General features: G+C 46.0%; 4 protein-coding genes across 4 annotated transcripts; 3 read left to right on the forward strand and 1 right to left on the reverse strand.

Moving 5' to 3' along the window:
* Window positions 1-551: 551 nt before the first annotated feature.
* BDW43DRAFT_322702 (GMC family oxidoreductase) lies at window positions 552-2,489 on the reverse strand (the record flags this gene model as incomplete). Its single annotated transcript, XM_032049615.1, has 1 exon — window positions 552-2,489. One exon carries the CDS (start codon window positions 2,487-2,489, stop codon window positions 672-674), a length of 1,818 nt encoding a protein of 605 aa, XP_031904227.1. The 3' UTR covers window positions 552-671.
* Window positions 2,490-5,130: 2,641 nt separating this feature from the next.
* On the forward strand, window positions 5,131-6,567 carry BDW43DRAFT_265367 (uncharacterized protein). Its single transcript, XM_032040781.1, has one exon. The coding sequence runs from the start codon at window positions 5,548-5,550 to the stop codon at window positions 6,265-6,267; it is 720 nt and encodes a 239-aa protein (XP_031904228.1). The 5' UTR covers window positions 5,131-5,547; the 3' UTR covers window positions 6,268-6,567.
* A 133-nt stretch (window positions 6,568-6,700) lies between these two features.
* Window positions 6,701-8,478, forward strand: BDW43DRAFT_265372 (aldo/keto reductase family protein). Its single transcript, XM_032040782.1, has 3 exons — window positions 6,701-7,466; window positions 7,531-8,136; window positions 8,184-8,478. Exons 1-2 carry the CDS (start codon window positions 6,932-6,934, stop codon window positions 8,046-8,048), a joined length of 1,053 nt encoding a protein of 350 aa, XP_031904229.1. The 5' UTR covers window positions 6,701-6,931; the 3' UTR covers window positions 8,049-8,136; window positions 8,184-8,478.
* A 695-nt stretch (window positions 8,479-9,173) lies between these two features.
* On the forward strand, window positions 9,174-11,942 carry BDW43DRAFT_206210 (putative MFS transporter). The gene is made up of 11 exons (XM_032039205.1): window positions 9,174-9,816; window positions 9,873-9,957; window positions 10,019-10,069; window positions 10,138-10,355; window positions 10,408-10,581; window positions 10,635-10,741; window positions 10,807-10,967; window positions 11,046-11,131; window positions 11,196-11,385; window positions 11,453-11,581; window positions 11,659-11,942. The coding sequence occupies exons 1-11, from the start codon at window positions 9,490-9,492 to the stop codon at window positions 11,871-11,873; spliced, it is 1,743 nt and encodes a 580-aa protein (XP_031904230.1). The 5' UTR covers window positions 9,174-9,489; the 3' UTR covers window positions 11,874-11,942.
* Window positions 11,943-11,956: the final 14 nt, after the last annotated feature.

Raw genomic sequence — 11,956 nt, forward strand, 5'->3', positions numbered from 1 at the left:
AAGGTTGAAGCACTTGGCGCAGGTTTCAAAATAAACTGAAAGTAGAAAAAGCCAAGGAAAAAGGAAGAAGGTATATAAAAAGGTAATCCGAATGTCGATCAGACAAGAATCGACATTTTTATTATATGATTATATAATTACTCTAACCTTAAGTTATTTGTCGTCCACACCACACCACCACGGAAGCAACCACTGCTCTATATTGGTGTAGATCGGCACGGCACGGCATTTTATTCTCTTTGACCTTGCCACTCTTGTCTATTGATAAATCAATCGACACTGTACATTTTATACACGGGCAGGTAGATGCACCTCTCATTGGCTCCGCCTGTGTCATCTTCGGGATTCTCTAAGACGGTTTCCTACGTGAACATGTGTTAGGAAACTGGTAAACAGATGGTGAAACCTTACAGCAGACTTGTTCGTTTCAAAAAGCAATTGGGGCTGGCAACAGCCGAATGTCAAAAAGGAAATGGATTGTAGAGCAGTGAGATATGATACCATATTATAAGAATTGTAGAAAGAGAATAGCTTTAACTAAATTTGATAAAAAGGACACAATATTGGAAAATATACAAAGTCAGAAGAAAATTCGAGTCAGTGCAGACCTAAGATCATTGCTTGAAAAGTTTCTGCCACAACATAATAATTGTGGTCCAGAACCAAGCCCCTCAGCTCTTATAGTAGTCCGCTAGGATGGCATCTGCAACCTTGAGAGACATACCATAGAAAAGGGTCATGACATGGGAAGATACTTGAGTCGGTGGGATAGAGCCATCGATGACACGAAGACTTTTGACATCATACACACGGGCAGCGGAGTCAACAACACCGCCCATTTCTTTGGACATCATCGAGCAAGAGCTCACAGCGTGCCAATTGGCGCGGAAGTTCTTCTTAACATAACCCGCCCATTGCTCCAAGGAAGCGTCGTATGCCAAGTTGTCACCGGGGATGCTCTCTCCAGCGAAGTACTTCTTCATCTCACCAGCGTTGGAGATTTCGCGGGCAAGCTTCGAGGCGGCGGCCTGACCGAGGACATCGAATTCATTGAGGAAGAATTTGGGATCGTTGGCGTAGCGATGAAGGTAGGGGTCGCTGGCGAGGATGTGCACAGAACCACGAGTAAAGGGAATAAGGTCCCATAAGTCAAAGTTGATGTGACCCATGGTATCAAGGAAAAGCTCTGCGAAGGCAACATCTTCGTTGAGTAGCCAGTTGCGGTAGTTTCCATACTGGATCTTGAGTGCTGTCACATTATGAAAACCACCATTGCGTACCGTTTCCTCAGCCCATTGATTAAGTTTGGAGTTGAGAAGCTCCATGGCCTGAGGGGCATAGTCACCAAAGGTCTCGTTAAAAGATGCAAAGTAAACAGCCTGACCCTGTCCATTACCTGAAGACTGAATATGAGAGCGGACGGTGGTAGTCGTTTGGTCCTGCATGTTGAGTCCAACAGGGAGTTCAACAACCTGTTCAACACCAGCAGCACTAAGGACATCCTTCAAGCCGATACCAGACCATTCCAAAATCAAAGGAGAGATAGCAGATCCAGCTGCAAGCAAGACGTCATGCTTTGCATACACGTCGAAGTTTACGTTCCTGTGGGTGCCGAAGTTCACCCCAGTGGCCTTAGCGCCAGACTTTGTCTTGTTGAGTAGAACCTTTCCCACTCTTTGACCAGTCAGGACTTTTAGGTTAGGGCGTTCGTGGTTTGGAAGAAGCCATTCGCGTGCAGTATCTGACCGAGTCTGGTCCTCGTGTACAGTATTCGGGATCATGGAAACACCGCGAGGATGACCACAATGGAAATCTTCCTGCGTTGGAACACCGCGCTCTGCGGCCGTTTTCATGAGTGCTTTCATAATTGGAGACCATGGTTCTCCATTATCACGGGGTCCCGCTTGAACAGTGCCGTTTGTTCCATGGCAAGCGGGATCATAGGAGTGGCCAGCTGCAATCTGAGCTTCATTTGGTGGGCGAGATTTCTCAGCTTTCTTCATATACTCGAAGATGTTTTCCCAATTCCAGCCCTCATTGCCAAAGACTTTCTCCCACGAATCAATTTGGACTTTGTCTGGGCGAGTCCAGGAGCCACCGTTGACCAAGGTCGACCCTCCAAGGCCATTTCCAGACCTGATTAATTCCGTGCGATTGTTGATTGCAAGGGGAACGGTTTGGTAGGCCTGATCAACCTCCGTGCCAAAAATGTCGCCATAGGTATTCAGGTCCTCCACGATTCTTCCACAGTTGGACTCATAGAAGCCTTTTTCAATGACCAGAACATCTATATCGGGGTTCTCTGTCAGTTTGGTTGCAACCGTCAGACCGGTCAAGCCTCCTCCAGCAATCACATAATCAAATGTTTTCCCAGCAACCTCTTTGGGGTCGGTCAAAAGACTAGCTTGCACGTCAAAGTGTTCTTCAAGTGAATAGCTCCGGGCGGCAGCCAAGGTAAACAGAATGGGGCTGAAGATCTTAGGCTTCATGATAAAAGAAAGAGTATCAAAGAACGAAAAACCAGAAAAGAATAAAAGAATGACTAAATTGGACTTCTCCCGGGTAGACATAAAGCTGATGAGCCGTACAGGGTTTCATTACATGGAAAATCGTCCGTCCTACGATCGCTATTTATGCGGAGCCACAAATATACTCATTCCTGCTCAAGAGCTCCTATTACAGCCTATACTAGTGATCAGGAACCTTGAGGTCACATAGTAGATTACCACCTCTCCCTAATCCTCCTTGCGGGATCCTGCCAAGTAAATACCCAAGGTTTAAGAGTTTCGAACAGACTCGATGATTCTCTTAAAGTAGAAGTCGATTTATGCCATCTAACTCAAACACAAAATCACAGCCCAAAACACTAATTCGAAACACTGTTAAGCTAAAATGCTTTATTCGTCTTGGCGCTAGTGGGTCGGGGTTGGCCTCAGTCCTAGTAAGTCATACCAGAAGACCCTGGCCCCTACAGAATAATATGCATGGTGAGACGTTCCTGTATCATGTATATGCATGCAAAATAGCCATTTAGCCTAAGGCTATGAGATAGACCCTGAAGTGACACCAGAACTGGGGTTAGTGAAAACAACACACGAACAAGTCTTTTGTTCTCTTCATGCAACGGGTGAAAAGCTATGGAGCTGGAGAATATAATTCGGTCGGAGAAAGGTAATGGAATATCATATATTGGTAACTAGTTCATTGTGTTCTGGAATCTGGCTTGTCCCAAAAACTGGGTGTAGGTTCCTCTTTGAAACTTGGTTAGCTTTTGCTATACTTAAATCGTGGATAGTACGGTTTCAAACATGGATCAATCCGACCGAGACACTGGTCGACCACCCAGAGCTACGAAGAAAAGAGAAGGAAAGTCATATAAGGACCCAGGAGATCCTCAATATTAAATCTCCATCCTGCTATTTAATCCAATTCACTCGTTCAAGATTCTTACCTTGTAGTTTGCAGTATTTTCTTGTTTTGATGTCCTTCCTTTTCTTTTCTTTCTGTTCCTTCTTATAAAAATGAAGACTGGACTAAGAGTATGACTATAGGTGGGACTAGATAATATTGTACCGCTGATCCTAATTGCCCTAGGCGAGCCACCGTGAGTGCTTATAGTCTACTCGTGGACGTGCTCTCTGAGTCCTTTCTATGCTGCGATACATAAAATCCGGTCTGTGCACACAGTCTCCCGATCGACTGCTTCGACAGACTAACAGAACCCTAATATCACTCGGACAATCATTCTCAGCCAGACGGGTGTGATCATACGATGAAAAGGAAATCCTAAGCCAACGGTCGCAATAAACGAGACTAGAATAGTAATCTCTTCGTCGATCATTGTCCCGGTGAGAATAGTATTAATTAAGTGGGGCTCCTTGAAAGTCTCCACAGCGGGATCTCACTAACTCTAATATTATCTGATCAATAATCAGCAAGTCACGAACAAGTGGGAGGAGTAAGGTCTATGTCTAAGAAGTCTGGCCAGTCATATAGACTATGTACTATGCAGTTTCTCTTAGAGGGTGGTGTCTGTATATATGTATTGGAGTCGGATCAGACATCTACTCAGCAGGAGTCAAAGGTCATATTGCGACCCTCAGATAACCATTGTTATTGTGAGAATTACTTCTGGGGTAGAATTGAGTTATGATTAGCACTCCACTTCCGATCACCATAGAACTACTAATGTTATAGGGAAGTGATCAGCCCAGGGGATGACTCACGTTAGCTAACGGAGACGTCTAGCCCATTTGGTCCTCCGAAGCCGGCATCCAAAAAAAGGCAATGGTGGCAAAGCCAACGTACCTTGTGGACGTTCGGGAGTCAAGCAAACTTTATGCTGTGGGAACTACATAGTGGGTAACTTGAAGATCCAAAATTGGAGGTCTCATGAGCTCTTCATGCTATTTCCGGGTGTGAGAAGTCTACAAGGGGGACTACATTACGGAAAGTGCATCGCCACCTTTATTTTCTCCTACCATGTTGTACATACAACTGACATAGTTCCCAGGGGGAAGGATGTGCGAACGCACTGGATAACTCTCTGTAGAGTCTCTATTGTCACCATGTATTGCAATAGCAGCTTGGATCTTGAAGATGTGCAAATACTTTGTCTTGAGTGGACTAATATTAGGTGCCACAATATCCTATATGAACATGAGAAAGCAAAAAGATGATCTAGTAAATCAATAGGTACATTCATATACTGGTCCTCACTAGGAATTCCTATCAGTTACATAGGCACTGTGATAGGGGAGTATATGTGCGATCATTCCCTTCTACGAAGGAGCTTTTTTCTATCATCACAGATAGACTACACCTTGCCATTGCAGTAAGATCAAAGTCAACTACTAGGGACTCAGTGCTTTTAGCAGTGCTTTCAGAAATATATATGTATGCTGCACACTCTCTAAGCTTATAGAAAAAATGTGTACTGTGCTTGAGTCTCCGGTGACCTAGCCCACCGCGAGGTCAACCACTAATTGTTGCATATTATATGTAATGCCCTTTCTCTTTTGTCACCAGAAAACCCCTATCTGGGCAAGGATCGGCCCGACCACTAGCGCCGACAGATCTACGACAACCGTGATCGCATGCCCACCTTTTGTGTCTTCTATATATTTCTTCATACATGCGCCTTGTATAACAATAAATAATAAATAGGAGTACAAGATGAACAACAACTCATTCCACTACTTTTTGCAGCTGCCTCTAGAACTACGCCGTCTTATCTGGAAGCACTGCCTACCGTATCGTATAGCAGAAGAAGACATCCCTGGCTTCCTTCTCGATGGCAACGAGTCCCGTCAAGTCTGCTGGGCCGACCGTATAACATACCAAAACGCTCAGCCGCCGCTCATTGCATTTGTTAACAGCGAGTCTCGGCAAGTCGCGCTAGAACAGGGACGCAGGTTGGAACTGGAAGACGCAACTAGCTTAAAGTCGATATGAGTGCAGCCGCGTCGGGATGTGCTGCATCTTAACTGGACGCGAACGAGCTACAATGTCTTGTGGACGGGTTATGAACCTTCGTCTTCGATTGCTATGTTCCTGTCGGGGGCAAAGGATCTTGGGATGCAGCCTTCTGTCGTGGCAGAGATTATTTACCATTTTAGCTTGAAGGTGCTGTTGGATGGCGCTGATGGCGCTGATCCATTCGACAGCCTATGGCGTCGTTATCACGGCGTATATGACCCTCTAACAAATGAGGAAGCGTACGGAACATCGATTTGTGTGGAAAGTCAAAGCAGGCTAGACATAGCCATGGCGGCGGTTTCTCTGCATATCACCAGGAAAGCGGCTCTGAAGTCTGGCCTGTTTGGGTTGTTAGGCGATGCGCCTGTTCAGATAGTTGATATTGACGACGAGGCTCGGTCGAGGGAATTTCAAGCATTATTCAGGGAACACGCATTAGAAAAGGAACCGGCCGTGCAAACACTCTTCGAATTATGCACAAGTTCTCGATTCCAAACGGCTGTGGAAGTATGGAGAAGACAAGATGAATGTATTATCTTCGCAAACATGTGGGAATCTGCGCGAAAGGAAAACCTCGACATTCTCGGGACGGACCCGGGCTCCGCTTGGATACCTTACCTGTCGAAGCAAGAATTCATCAACATGTCTCAGTATTTGCCTAATGAGAAGCATCCGTGGGCCAAGCAAGCTAGGCAGAGTATGACCAAGCTGCGACCGCGGATCATGGTGCGTTATTGTACCAATGAGTGTTATATGAAGGATCCACCTCCTAAGTATTTCGGGACTTGAGTATATAACAATAGAGTTGTCCCCCGAGACTATACATGCTTTTTTTACACGCCTCAGCAAGATGATCATGCATACCCTGCGTAATAATAATAGTCTCGACATGGCTCAATGCTTGTCCCGCGCTATTAAACTGGGTGACATAGTCTCTCACTCACTGCTCCACCTTGTCAAAACCTGCTTTGGCCTTGTTATTATTTCTCTTTCCCAAGAAAAAGAAGAACAAGTTCAGCAACAGGTATGTTCGGTCTAATGAGCTCAAATGTGTGAGAGTATTACCCAAACAGGAGTGGGACACCAAAATGTAGGGCAGACATTAGCGATATAGAAGTGTCGAACTGGAGTTGTTACCAAAGGCGTGATTTGAAATCAATTTAATCACATCATGTCTTATCTCCATTAAATCCCGTTATTTCCGTTATTTCGTGTTACCCACTCATCATCCACGTGGAGACATGGATAACTCTCAACATACCCCTGCCTTGAATCAGCGATAAAAGAATCCTGGATACGATCAAGGTATGTCTCATACTAATATCCGGAATATGTGCTGGTTGAGTACTATGTGCCCAATTCAATTCAAGTGACTGAAATCTGTTACCCCGCAGAAGCATTTATACCGACATTTCCAGCCCCTTCTCATAATTCAATTCTAATCTACGACACAATGCCTCTCGTCGCACAGAATCCCCTGCCAAGAGTAATCCTGGGCCTTATGACATTTGGCCCCGATGAGGCTAATGGCGCTCGAATCACTACCCTCGATGATTACAACAAGTATCTGGACTACTTCCAACAACAGGGATTCAACGAGGTCGACACCGCTAGAATCTATGTCGGAGGACAACAAGAAGCTTTCACCGCTCAGGCAAAGTGGAAGGAACGTGGTCTAACTCTGGCAACTAAGTGGTATCCAAAAGCCCCGGGCGAGCACAAGCCCAGTGTTCTCCGAGAGAAACTAGAGCTGTCTCTAAAGGAGCTAGACACGACCCAGGTTGACATATTTTATCTCCATGCTCCTGATAGATCAGTCTCCTTTGCCGAGACTCTTGAGGAAGTCAATAAACTCCATAAAGAAGGCAAGTTTGTCCAATTTGGCCTAAGTAATTTTACGGCATTTGAGGTTGCGGAAATAGTTACTCTCTGTACGGCGAGAGGCTGGGTGCGACCGACAATTTATCAGGCTATGTACAATGCCATTAGTGAGCCAATATGTCCCCAAGAATGCAGCACCCCTTTGAATGATATTGATCTATGCCACTGTAGCACGTTCAATTGAGACCGAGCTCGTCCACGCCTGCAAACGCTATGGCATTGACATCGTAGTCTACAACCCCCTTGCGGGCGGGCTGTTTTCTGGCAAATATAAGACGAAAGACATACCTGAGGAAGGCAGATACAGCGGCAAATCCATTTTTGGGGAACTGTACCGCAAACGCTATTTTAAAGATGCAACATTCGATGCGCTTCAAGTCATTGAGCCTGCTGTCCAGAAGCATGGCCTGACACTCCCCGAGACTGCGCTTCGCTGGATCCGTCATCACTCGGCTCTTAATATAAAGGGGAATGGCCGTGACGGAATTATTATTGGTGTGAGCAACTTCGCGCAGTTGGAGAGTAACCTTAGGGACATTCAAAAAGGCCCCTTGCCCGAGGAAGTTGTTGAAGCACTGGATAAGGCGTGGTTGATCGTTAAGCCAACTGCTCCTGACTACTGGCACCTCGATCTGAAGTACACTTATGACACTAGGCAGGCTCTGTTTGGTCCTAAGTCTACGGCATAGTGCACCCTATGAACGATGCTGAGCATACTTACCACCATATATCCATGTTGGTCATAGGCGGCTCTTACACCTTTAGTTGGATTCAACGGTATGCATTCGTCCTAAATCTCGGCGTGCAGTATATAATAGTTCTAGAACGAATAGGACTGATATCCGTTCAAACCTTATTGTCTTCCAACCATAAAGTCAACTTTCCCACCAGGCATCAGCTCCATGGAAAGGTTCTAGGTCATAGAAGAGGACTGGCCCAGGTCTCTGCAAGATTTGCATTGATATGCGCATACTCCGCTGATACTACTGGAAATAACGGCGATTGTCGGAATCCTGGGTTGAGTGCATATCTCCTCATGCAGAGAATGATGGAAAAGTAATACGGAATACAGAAGATAGAGATTTATTTTACCTGAGAAGTAGCATAAGGACATCAATAATATGTCATCGACCCAGCCCCTTACATTTTGTCAACTTCAAGGCTGGTGCCTGCCACCAAGAATTGTCTGCCTCCTCCACCTCCTTAACCGTGTGCTTCATCCTTGCGCAGATACTCCCCAACTACCTCGCAGGTTTCTCTCAAAACCAGCCAAATGACGCAGAGTCCCAGCCCGTGCCAATATTTTGGTCCGGCCTGGGCGTCTCATGGTCCTCACATACTGCATCGCCTGGAGAGCACATTCTTTTCTCCCCCTTGCGGGAGGCTATGGACACCATCTTGGTTTGATTTGAAGCAAGGAAGATGGTGGAAAGTAACGTGGGTAACGTGACAATCCATAGATGTTGGACTAGGCAATTCGACCGATTGGCCTCTCATCTGCAGCACTTCTAGATAAGTAATGAGTGGTAACCTTCATATGTAACCTATCGCGAAGAGTACTAATTACAGAAATAGCTGCAAGGTATCGCATGCCGTGACATTTGTCTAAGTCATAGTCACTATTTCGGTGATTATGGAGAGCTCAACCAATTGAATAGAAGACGTGAATCTTTATCGTAAAGCCCCGGCTAGACTGGATGCTACGACGTGTTTCTCCGAACTGCCATTCCAACCTACCTGCAAGATGAGCATTAGAAAAAATGCCGCAGTGACACCTTACCATGAGCTAGTGATATCGGAGCTCTGAAGCTATGTCCAGTAATATCTATTAGCGTCTAGTTTCTACCCCAAGAAATGTCATGCTGCCACAACTGCCGGAGGCCCGGATAGCCGAAGCTGCATCACTTACCAACTATTAATATGAAGTCTCATGATACCATGTGGGACTTGTGGCGGAGAGGGATGATTGCATTTGATCACAAATAACGCCCCTTGAGTCTTGCTGAAGCTATTATCAGCCATAGCTGATAGTAGAACCCTATAAAAGAAGCATCACAGCCCTATACAAAGTTCGACGGGACAACACCATAGCCGTTACCAAGTCAAGCTATTTATTGATACGACTATACAATGCCGCTTGTCATTGCTCGCTCCCTGCAGAGGGATGCCATATCCTCAGTGCATCCTGGCTCTTCAACATCATCGGACATTGAAAAATACGCCACCACCCTAACGATTAAGCCTACGCCTTTTTCAGACCATTCGACACTAGCTGATGCCTCTGACGACCGCCGCTTTTGGTTTCAGAAATCGAAAAGCTACAATCCAAATGCTATCGCAACGCAACCTTCCGTGTTCGACGATCCCGAACTTGTTGCGGAGTACAAACCACAAGCAGACTGGGAGAGCGTCCATCGCTTTGATCCGTCAGCAAGATGGACCTGGGGTGAAGAAAATGTAAGTCGGATCCAAATACTTGTGGAAGAGCATAACAAGGTCTGATTATTATTCAGAGAGCGGCCCGGAAGCTCGATATGCGGATCATGGTATTGGCCTGCATGATGATGACAGCAATGGAGCTTGATCGCTCAAATATTCGTATGTGCCAGTCCAGCTACAAATGTTATCAGCATCACCTAAAGACTGTGTATCACAACAGAGCAGGCCAATGCCGATGATTTCTTGTCTGATCTTGGGTTATCTAGGAATGGTTCGTGTTGATGAAGTGACAGATGCGTATTACTCAGATAACTGACTGATAGGTTTAAAATCACCCAGATTACAACCTTGGCAATTCTATATTCAAGCTATTCTACCTCCTGAGTGAGATTCCTGCGCAACTGATCGGCAAATATATTGGAGTCGATAAGTGGATTCCCATTCAAATGACCTCATGGTCGTTGGTGGCTCTATGTCAGTTTTGGTTGCGAGATAGAAGTTCGTTCCTGGCCTGTCGAGCCTTGATTGGTGTATTCTCAGGGGGGTTTACGCCTACTGTGTGTGATTCTGGCCTCCAGGATGTTTTCAGATATTTGCTTACACACTCAGATGATCTTATATCTCTCCAATTTCTATAAGCACCACGAGCTTTCTATTCGCTTGGGGTTCTGGTACTCTGCACAAGCATTAGCAGACGTTCTAGCAGGGTTTTTGGCCTATGGTATACTGCATCTGCGTGGCTATGCTGGTCAAGCTGGTTGGCGTTGGCTTTTCTTGATCGAGGTTCGTCCATTCTCTTTCTAGAAGGCACTCGACAGATATTTATGTATATGCAGGGTTCTTTTACTCTAGTCCTTGCCATCCTGTCTTTTCTTTTCTTACCACCGTCCGTGACCCAAACAGCGAGCTGGGCTCGGGGTAAGAAAGGCTGGTTTACGGAGCGGTAATTCACCCCGTGTTTGATCTCTGTTCCTGTGCAAAGGTGGCACTAATAGGTGTGACTGATAGAGAAGAAGTTATTCTGGTCAATCGAATCCTTCGCGAGGACCCAAGCAAGGGTTCCATGAGAAACAACGAACCCTTGACAGCCAAGCTTGTGTGGCAGAGTTTCAAAGATTACGATTTGTGGCCACTCTATATGATTGGCCTCATATTTTTGGTCCCATATAGTCAGTCTATCACTCTCTTCGATCTTTTGCTCCTGGCGTACGGTATGGAGCCCGGGCTAATCTAGGGCGATTGAACAGCAACGGTCTCTCAATACTTTACACTACTGATGAAAGACTTCGGCTTTGGCGAGTTTAACGTCATCCTGCTCGCTATCCCATGCAGTGTAAGTGCGCTGAAAGATAAGTGCTCTATATAGAGATACCCAGTAATGGCTGACCGGTCTCTAGGTTCTCGGGATTGTAACTAGGATCATTCTCACCTATGCCGCCGAGATTTTCGGGTCCCTTGCATGGATGGGTGTTCTGAGCCAAGCCTGGACCTTACCGATGCTTATCTACATGAATGTGGTCGATTTTAGTCAGACCAAGAAATGGATTGGGTGGACGGTCCTCACCTTGATCCTTTCCTTCCCCAGTCGTATGTTTGGAAAGCCCACCCCGTACTGTTTTCTCACACATGGAGACTGACAGCGAGGTGTTCTTAGCCCATGCTCTCCAAGCGGGATGGAACTCTCGCAATTCCAACAGCGTGCGATCGCGTGCACTGTCCGCGGCGATGTACAATATCTGCGTGCAAATATCGGGGATCATTGCGTCGAACGTCTATCAAGACTGTGAGTGCGACAAGTCCGAGCCCATTGAGCATGGTTATCAGGGTCGGAATCCTTGGCTAATTAGGTAACCATTCTAGGGGATGCTCCTCGCTATGTGCTGGGGAATCGAGTTCTTCTCGCTCTCGTCTGCACGAACATGGCAGTATACGTTGCGACGAAGGGCTACTATATACTTCGTAATCGCCAGCGCGATCGGAAGTGGCTTGCGATGACGGAGGAGCAGCGAATCGAGTACATTGCGACTACTAAGGATACAGGGAATAAACGTTTGGATTTCCGGTTTGCACATTGAGATGAATTGAGTTGAGTTGACTAATAGGAAACGTAATGGAAGCTTGGCCAAGTCCATTGTTTAGAGCAGTTGGTGTGTGGTTT

Source organism: Aspergillus alliaceus, assembly GCF_009176365.1.
Source record: "Aspergillus alliaceus strain CBS 536.65 unplaced genomic scaffold BDW43scaffold_6, whole genome shotgun sequence".
Lineage (NCBI taxonomy): Eukaryota > Fungi > Ascomycota > Eurotiomycetes > Eurotiales > Aspergillaceae > Aspergillus > Aspergillus alliaceus.